Source organism: Salvelinus alpinus, chromosome 22, assembly GCF_045679555.1.
Source record: "Salvelinus alpinus chromosome 22, SLU_Salpinus.1, whole genome shotgun sequence".
Classification (NCBI taxonomy): domain Eukaryota; kingdom Metazoa; phylum Chordata; class Actinopteri; order Salmoniformes; family Salmonidae; genus Salvelinus; species Salvelinus alpinus.
In genome coordinates this window covers 8987643-8997559 of record NC_092107.1, presented here as the reverse complement: position 1 = coordinate 8997559, position 9917 = coordinate 8987643, and the positions used below count along the sequence as shown (strand labels likewise).

General features: G+C 39.3%; 1 protein-coding gene across 2 annotated transcripts; it reads right to left on the bottom strand.

The window, feature by feature from the left end:
* Positions 1-2105: 2105 nt before the first annotated feature.
* LOC139548947 (uncharacterized) lies at positions 2106-6898 on the bottom strand. 2 transcript variants are annotated; one of them, XM_071358926.1, is made up of 4 exons: positions 6352-6898; positions 5329-5565; positions 3808-4999; positions 2106-3234 (listed from the first exon to the last, which is right to left on the bottom strand). In XM_071358926.1, the coding sequence occupies exons 2-4, from the start codon at positions 5465-5467 to the stop codon at positions 3048-3050; spliced, it is 1518 nt and encodes a 505-aa protein (XP_071215027.1). In that variant the 5' UTR covers positions 5468-5565; positions 6352-6898; the 3' UTR covers positions 2106-3047. The 2 variants fall into 2 exon arrangements, with proteins under 2 accessions (XP_071215027.1, XP_071215028.1); XM_071358927.1 differs by lacking the exons at positions 5329-5565; positions 6352-6898 and adding an exon at positions 5185-5322.
* Between the last annotated feature and the right edge of the window lie 3019 nt (positions 6899-9917).

Here is a 9917-nt window from a genome sequence, read left to right as displayed (position 1 = left end):
GGGCTTAACTCATCCCTTCCATTACCAATGTGTAGCACCCACCTGGGTGACCATAGAGACCACAGAGAACAGGATTTTATCTTAATATCTTATCTGATGAATGATATCTTGTACAGAGTCGTGCCCCTGGCCCTCACTGCCCTGGGACAATGAGATGTCCTTGAACCAGAAGGAAGAGTGCCCCCTACTGTCACTCCAACATCACCTTCAGCAGCATCTGGTCTCCCATCCAAGGATCAAGCAGGCCGAACCGTGTTTCAGGGGAATGCCAGCAGTGGGATACATGGTGGTATGGCTGCAATTCACATCTATAGTCACACTTCTGAGAGTCTTCAACGCTGAGCTGAACATCCTGTGGTGAAGACATGAATTACTGCCCTGATTTTTTTTAAATTCTGTTCAAGTTTCTGTCCATTTGATCATGTGAACAATGTATTATTTTTCACAATGATAAAATGTATAATCTTTACTGATCTAACTGCAAGTGTAACTGAATGAACCTCCAAATGTGCTATACTATCAATACAAATTGAATCACAAAACAGAAGAGGATATCACTCAACCACCCTGTGAGAAGACAGTGAAGCACTAGAGCAAGATAAACATTTTTATTCATTCCAGCGACTCCCTCTTCTAACTCTGATCTGCAAGAATTGTGTAAGATTGCCTCATACTTTCAGAGGCCCATGTAGTATGGATATGGAGAGGTTTCGCACACCCTCCTAGTGGTGGTTGATGAGATTGGGAACTTCTGTTGTCACTCCAAGAGACAGATACCAGTCTTCCTCAGTGTGCCTTCGGCCTCTGGGTATGCAGTAGATTAGTACTTTAGCTTCATTCCAGTCATAATTGTTGGATTGACCGTTATGTAGAACTATGAGACCAACAGATTGTTGATGTATGTATGTTTGTATGTATCTATGTACGTATGTTCAGTATGTATGTATAACTGACCCTTTCTATGTTTTCCTCCCTGACTTTACACTAGAGAGTGTGATCTCCTAATAATGTAGTGACTGTTTGCAAGCATTACAGAAATTGTGTTTGTGTTAAGAACAATTTCCCTGTAAAATATCCCATATTTCCCTGAAAAACACAAGACTTTATGGTGTTCAGAACCTTTATTCATTTTCATCATTATATGCGTAATCATTCGTTACTGTACATTCCTCTAGTGGTGAAAAATAGATGTACTCACTCTCCCTGCAATGCAGCCAACCAGACCAGAGGGAGTGAAATCTTGGTTCAAAACAGACACAGAAGGGATGGGCATCTCGCCTTCCTACTCTTGTCTATCACTTTGAATCTACGGCCTAAATAAAAAGCATAGCCTATTGGGATATGAAGGAATTGAATAGGTGTATACAAAATGGTGATACAGCACTACACCTAACCTTTCTATCGGGGTCAGGGTTTCGGCCATATTGCTACAACAATCTGATTCCTTCAAAACTACACACCGACATATTGGCAGGTCGAGATGGATACGCAATAGCCTGGTGAAACCAGCCTGATCCCTGGTTCACCATTCTGTAATATGTGGAGTGAAATAGAATGGTGAATGCAGCAATCAAGTTGGTTCTACCAGACTAGAGCCACAGATTATGAGAAGACAGCTTTTACCAGGTCAGGTCTGTACGAGTTTGAGAGGGTACCTTTCAGTCTGTATAATGCCCCTGCAATGCCACTTACCACCCCATTGGGTTTGTACGTGTTTGAGAGGGTACCTTTCAGTCTGTATAATGCCCCTGCAATGCCACTTACCACCCCATTGGGTTTGTACGTGTTTGAGCGGATACCTTTCGGCCTGTGTAAGGCCCCTGACACAGCGGTGTCCGGGCTGATGGTGAGACTCCCTATTGACCTACCTTGATGTTGTTGTTTATTCGCTGGACTGACAGACATCTAGTACACCGTTAACAAGTCTTCCAGAAGATACATGACCAAGGCTTAAAATCACTTGTTAGCTGGGCTATAAAATAAAAGTGCACTCCCTCTGTGGGTCCCACAGAAATGGATTGAGTAACACTGATGTAAACTGTGTCTGACTTCTATAACAGTGTAATAACAATGTATTGTAATAACAGTCCACAAAGAATACATGATAAAAACATAACTGGTTTATTTGGCTGCAATTTACCTGATAGTTACCAGACATCATCATCTATCAAACAAGCAGACCTGAATTGAACACATACTCATCAAATAAGATTCTCATGAAGACATTATGCCCAACAACAATTTATTGTTGTGTCAACAGGTGATTGTTTTTTTTCGCAAAATACAGCCAAGAAAAAAGTAAGCTGATAAAACAGTGAATTCCATGTATATTTTCCCCATTATGTAAAAGTGGACAAACATCCTGAGTATGATTCAATATTTAAGGGTAATGCACTGTAGAAAAAGTCAGCTCATGAAACTAAAACAGTTAAAGCATGACTTTTCAAATAACAATCAATCATGCATTTTTAACAATCAAACATGCATTGGGTACTTTAGCAAGGTCTAGGTGGTTTCCTACATGTTCAACATTAGCATTTTAGCAATCAAATGTTCTAGTAGTTTGCAGCATTTATTAATGAACTTTTCCACAGCATTTTAAACATTCCTTCTTCAATCCCTTATACCAAATGAGTGGAAGAAGCAAAAGGGTACTTGAATAAATAAAACAAATCGTACAATATCACAGAATAAAGCTTCCTTCCTTTATGCTGCCATTGAGTGTCAATAACACAGACATAATTCAATTGCTTCTATTACTGTTAAAAAATGACAGTTAAACAGTCAATCATTGCGAGCTCAAACATTACAAGGCAGGTCAGTGTCACAGTGGTCACGGACAGTTTAGTTTAGTTCCCTCCTAAATTCAACTGAGGCCTGAAGTCATTCAGGGTAACATTTGGAAAAGTACATTGTGTTGTTTATTGTCTGTAACAATTTTAAAGCGATTATATTATTTATTTTTAGAAAAACTACCAAAATCATGCAACTATAATTTTGAACAAACAAGTGCTTTTGATGTGAGTGCTGGTGTTGTGGGTAGGAGATTAGGCACTGGCATCTTGCTTTAGGCGTTGACTACGTGCCTTGTAGACCTCGATGAGTAAATCTTTGACATATTGAATCTCTCGTTCCACTGACTCCGCCTTGTCGCGGAGCTCCCGGTTGTGTTCCTCCAGCCCATGAAGCTCCTCCTCCAGTATGTCCAGCTCCACCCTCTTACGCAGTCGATACCTGCAGTTTACAAAATAGCAGGGTCAGCTTGCACCTACTGTACCGTTGGAGCCCCCCCTTTCCCCTTATTATGTCCCTCTCTCAGTCCCCACCACAAGTCGCAGTTGCCAACCCTATCCTACACCCACAACATCCCATCTATCTTTGTTGAATCTACCATGACTTGTCTGGGTCACTGAGCTACAGTAGGTTGGCAGTTCAATATCAGTTCTCTCTAAGAGATAGAGATAGCTAGTGTCATGAATTTAACATGGACATGTTTTCCCAACCTCATCCCTCAAGTGCTAGATTTCCGGATATGCATCTATGAACCTCCAAGATAGCAGGTCCTATTAGAAGAGTTCAGATTTCATATTTTATAAACACATTTATATCTGAGCAATTCTGGTAGCACTATCACACCAGTGAAAAGACACAGTGATCCCATTCAAACCAGAGATGAAGGTCTACTTCAAATGTGCACAGAATTTTTTGGGGTCCGACTCAAAAAAATGACCAAACATTCTATCATCACAGTTTTTATTTAAACTTTATAACACAATAAAAAAAATCGGTATATTTTTCACAACATACCTGTGAGCAGCTGTTTTGTTCTGGTCTCTCTTCTTCTGCTTCCGTTCTCCGGTATGTACTTCCAGAGGGACAGCGACAAGGCCTGGTTTGAGGCAGCTCAGGGAGCATGGATCTTCCTTTAACCTCTGTGCTGTTTGCCTGTGAATGGGCGAGCCGTCCATTGGCCCCTCGCTCTCTCCTCTTGACAGACATTCGTAGCTTTGGTCTCCAATACATTCTGGGAAGAGGTAGTGGTCATGCTGGGGCTCTGTACCATGTACTTGTGTAGGCTCTTCGATTTCACTTATAAAGCTATGATAAGGCTCTGTATCAGCAACGTTCGGGTGGTGGTGGTAATAGCCACCGTTTGCCTCTGGCTCTTGAGGAATACCTCCAGAGAGTCCACCAACTTTGTTGCAATGCAAGACCTCCAGCCCCATACCATCATAACCACTGCCACTAACCTTCATTCCATGCATCAACTGTCCTTCTCTCTTGGGGTGGGTATCGAAGGACCCACCCATACAAAAACCTCTGGTCATCTCTTCACTGCAAAAAACGTCCTCTGTAAAACAATAACTTTCCTCTTCCTTCAGCAATACACCACATTCTCTGACTTTCTTTACACTGCCAATGTTCTTCCCAACTCTCTTCAATGTAGAAAAGTGGTTAACAGCAACCTCTGTGCTTCCTGAGGAACTTCCTTTGGCACTCCAGGTGTCATGCTCAAGTTCCTCTCCAACTTTGTTGACACCATCTGAAACTATTCTTCGGCAAGTATTGTATGAACGATGATGACAGTTGTATGGGGCTGGTCTCGCAATTTTGGGTCTTCCAATGGGACCACCACAGAAGCTCACCCGGTCGAGTTCCCCTGTTGCCAGGGTAACAAACAGTGGGCTGGTTTCTGATTGGTTGCCACTGTACGAAGCATAGGGCAACTGGTAGTAAGAATGGGCACCCATTGCTTGGGCGCCTTTGTCACATTTTGGTGATTTGTCCAATTTGGTTGAAGTCGATTCAGACCGGAAGTAATCCTCAAGCTGAGCAAGCTCCTCTTGCAAAAGAGAGGTCATGACCTCCAAGTCAGAGGGCACCTTGACATCATGTTCCAACGGTGAGGGCGGAGAAGATGAGCTAGAAGAGGATTCAGTAGTCGACTGGAACGAAGACAAATCAACTTTTTCCGTCATCCAGTCCGTCTGACCATCACCTATGAAAAAAAATGATTTTGTTAAAATATTGAATTCAAATGTCCATATCGCAGGCATAAAATTAAATTAGGATTTTTTAAAAACGGTCCTTTAATTTCAGACGATAAATGATGATAAATGTAGAAAAATCTGGAAACGATAAATGTAGAAAAAAAAGAAAACAAAATATCCTTGAGAAACTAACCGATCATTTGAAAATGATTGAACGCCATCGTCTTCATTGGGAAAATATCCACTTAGCTTCACTCACTGTACGACATTAGCCCGTACTGCAGTGCGGTTCCACCTGGAATGTGGAAAAATAAAAAAGCGTCTTGCCGTAACTCACCAATTATGTGCTGTCTCTCCGATAACTCCACCCCCTTCCTTCCCCAGGATTGGCTGTCGTTAGCTTGTTGGGAAGAGGGAATGATGAGGTCGACCGTGCAAACAAGAGGAATTTTCCTGCGAAAGATCGATACCGCCATCGTGTCTTTTATTTCGGTCAAAATGGTGAAATGCACTAAGTGTGCGAGGGTTCCAGAGAAGCGTCACTATGGACAGAGTGGTGGGAACACTTGAAGACCTGTGAATGACAAAAAATTCTAATTAAAACAATCAATAACTCTACTGAATTTCCACACCCAAACACCCCATTTCACCCCACTGCCACACCCCCAAAACCACCACATACTAAAAACAACTGTTCAAATTGTACAATTATAAGAGGGTCTTCATCAGACCAAAAATGGTTGAAGATTCCTGATAATTGCATTTTACATCCATAAACCAACATCTTAGTTTTCACATTACGAAACTACTGAACTTTAGGAAAATAAGTTGGTTTGGAAATCTGTTTCAGGGCTATATAACTCTGTCTCTATGAAAACTCACTCCCCTCATAAAATGCAACTATAATATCTCAACAACATATCAAATTGTATTTGTTATAATCCATTTCACAGTCCAGGAAAGCAGTGTCTACACTACAGTATAGTAAACAAGGTTCATGTTAGTTAGCCTATGTGTATTCTATATCAAATATTAAAAAGTATTATTTTTTTCCTCTCGTTCCAACTATTGTTATATGTTTATGTTTTAAATGTATAGCAAATTTCTACATTTGAAAAATATAGATTTTACTAGTAGCCCACTGATAAAATATTTTTCAGTGGCAGTTCTCACCTCTGAGCTCAGTAGGCTACTGTAAAACTGTAGATTCAAAATATCTCTATTAGACTAAAAGGTCATTACAATAACCCCAACATCATTTCAGAAATGGTTAATAAAAGAATTACAATGTCAAAGCTAACATATTGAACACATTTTATTTCACAACTATAGAATAAAGAGAACAAATAATTTCACTTACCCCATTATTTCTCAATAGTATAGTTGTTTGGAAGTGCGTTGCAAATGCAAAGCACAACAACTAGTGACAGGGAGGTCAATTTAATAAGCCATTTCTTACTTAGAACACAATGACCTCATTTGATGTGTTATGAAGACGATGAGTTTCAAACAGAAAGTTTAGGAATCCGCTACTTCTTCTGGAACTACTAAATCCGGACCGTATCACACTGTTACAAATCAATCCGCAGTTTACATTTTACCCCTTTTATCGCGTCATATCCAAGGGACTTTCCACCGTGTTATTTCCAAAAGACATATTGTAATACAATGGAAATAAAACGATGTAACTTTACATTATTTACATTTAAATAATAATATATATTTACATTGCTACAAACACACTTGGGTTGCAAAAACGAAATTCACCTCAGGAATCATGGTATGTTTAGGATCATATTTCCGAGCTAATATCTTGTTAGTAAATAAATTGTCACCCACAGAGAATGTCTTACATAAAGCCTTCTGTAATAGCGGACACGGTTTATAGCGGACTATTTAGTCACACACACGGGAGGAAGGATACAGTCTTGCAGTTGGAAGGTGTAACTTTTGTTGCAGCCCTGTTGCAGCCCTGTTGCATCAGTTACGCAGCGGGTTCGCCGAATGTTGTAGGATTGTGGTCACACTATTGGTTTATCTAGACTAAACCTCTTATTGGTCGATTAGGAATTGTCCATTGATTTTTAATAGTCATAGATCCAATGTTACTTGTATATGTGTGTACACGTAGTAAGGAGACAGAGGCCACCTGCCTCTTTCAGTATTTATTATTTCCTCCATAAGACATTACCTTTTTAATAATTATAATAAGAAGGTTGCAACCTATAACTTTACGAATGAGCAAATTCTATTATAAATGTAATGCACTTTAGTGTATTCAACCAGAGAAAAACTTAGTAGGCTACCAGCCATCAATTTCATCTCAACTAAAATTGTCAAACCTCTATAAAAAATGTCTTATTAACATATATTGTGTATAAAATATTAATAAAAGTATAATAATAATTCCAAAGGGCTATATGGTTAGAAAGACAAAAGGACACACAGGAGGTCAAAGCAGCTTACACTTGACCTTATCTCTCATTAGTACAACAGTTACACCACTCTCTGTCTGGAGTTGCTATGCATTTTCCTCACTGAGAAACCAAAAGCTGATTGAAGCAGCCATGTCTTCCTGTTGCTATAGTAATAGGGAACACTGCCCCCCTTTGAAAACATGTTTTTTGGCGTGTCTGTTGCCAAGGGTTTAAAAGAATCCCCGTACCTCTGTGCTTACAATGTTCTTGTTATTGCACTCGTTGGAGCTTTTGTGCATACAACCTCTTAATTCTTTGCATTTGTAATATTCGTGTCATGAAGTTCATGAAAACTTCCTGCAGTCGCCTGACCCTTTCTACGTCTATTCTTTCTCGACGTGTGTAACCTAACCTGCAACCTATATTCTATTGTAATATATTAAAATTCGACTCTATTCCATTCCCAAAATAATGCAGAAAACTGGTGATAGTATAACGATACAGGACACACGTTTTTGTGTGTTTTTTTGTTTGCTTTCTTCACTGTTTCAATTTCTCACAGCATTAACCATCTGATAGCAGCAGAAACGCCATCTGGTGTTATCAATAGCATTGTTGAGGAATGTAGTCCACTTGCTATTGTAGTCCATTTGTTATTGTTTAACTTCTCTCCAGGGGACCAGCACTAGTAAATTGAAATGTAACTATTATAATCATATGGGAGAGTACTGTTGCTTTTTGAGAAGTTCTTTAAGATTTGGAATAGTGGAAAAATTACACATGAAACACCCAATAAACACTGATGCATGCTATCACGAACGGATGTTTGTGTGTGTGGATGTGGACAATGTGCAAATACTTTCATGTTTTTTCCCCTTTTTTCTGTTTGAAGTGGTCACGGAGAAGGTTTATATTATAACAGGCATATTGTATGCATATGATATGCGTTCAGTAGTCACATATCATCTCGTATGCCATACCTATATCATTTTATGCTATATTTTATTCATTTTCTATCTACATTTAATTTATGGAAAATAATACAAATCATATTTTCTGCTGCAAAAGCATTGCCCTTTCTGCAACTACTGTACAAGAAGCTTTGAGAGATCTGACCCTACATCATAGAGAGAACTGCTTTCAAAGGAGGGCTTGCACTTCGCAAGTATGGCACATTGGTAACAGTTACAGCATAGTTTCATCACCAGCTCCCTACGAATCCTGCTTACATTAACTTTTTACACGGATTGGCAATATGGGAAGCAACACTACAGGTTCCTGCCAATACAGGGACACTTTTGAAACCTTTAATACACCCTCCCTCCCACATTACTTGTGTGTAAGATGTCATTGTAGTGATTAAATCCTGTACTATAATAAACAACGGAATTGCTTCCTTTACTTTATGTATGTATATTTAGTAAAAATCATCCTTTACGAAAATCTATTTGTATAGAATAATCCTGAAAAATTATATCAGAGGCAAATTTGCAAAGATATGACCTTAAATTTGATGAAACCTTCTTGAAAGTCAATCATCCCCGAGGAAGCTTGGTAGAAAGAGGGAGTGTCATCCTGTCATCTTATCATGCAGCACAATGTCATGCAATGTGCTGCATTGTCAAATGTGGTTCAATCACAAGCTGGAACTAAGAACTTCATCTTTTGTAAATCTGTATGACATTCAGAAGAAGAAATAATCTCTGTGTTTAATTAGTACAAATGCTTATACATTACTTACAAAAATACTTTGAATCATATTGACATTGAGCCTGAATATTAATACCATAACATATTTTACCCTGACATGGATGGTAATTTTTTTTATTTTTTTTTATTGTTCACTGGGCCAAAAGCATCACTTTAGGATATTATCACACTTTAGGGAAGACCCAGATGCAGACAGTGTTGAAGTAACAAAAGTGTATTACTACAAGAGGGGGCAGGAAAAACGACAGGTCAAGAGCAGGCAGAGGTCAATAATCCAGTGTGATGTGACAAGGTACACAACGGCAGGCAGGCTCAGGGACAGGGGAGGCAGAATGGTCAAAACTGTGAAAACTAGAAAACAGGAGCTAGAAACAGAGCAAGGGGAAAACTCTGGTAGGCTTGACGAACAAAATGAACTGGCAACAGACAAACAGAGAACAAAGGTATAAATACACTAGGGATAATGGGGAAGATGGGCAACACCTGGAGGGGGGTGGAGACAAGCACAAATACAGGTGAAACAGATCAGGGTGTGACAGATATTGTATTTTAATTTGGTTTAACAGTATTGCTGTGCTGTGCTTATTTCCTGTACACAAAAGGTGAATGATGGTGGCAGAACAAAGTGCAGTGTTCTGGAAAGTCTGGTTTGAGCTTGAGCAGGAATAGTGAAGTAGAGGCTAAAGACAATTTTTAAGTATGCATTTTAAAGCTTCTCAGGTTCTCATTACATTTCATTTAAGTTCTCATTTCATTAATCATACCGGTGACACTTTGTTCACCTTCATCTTGAGCTCTC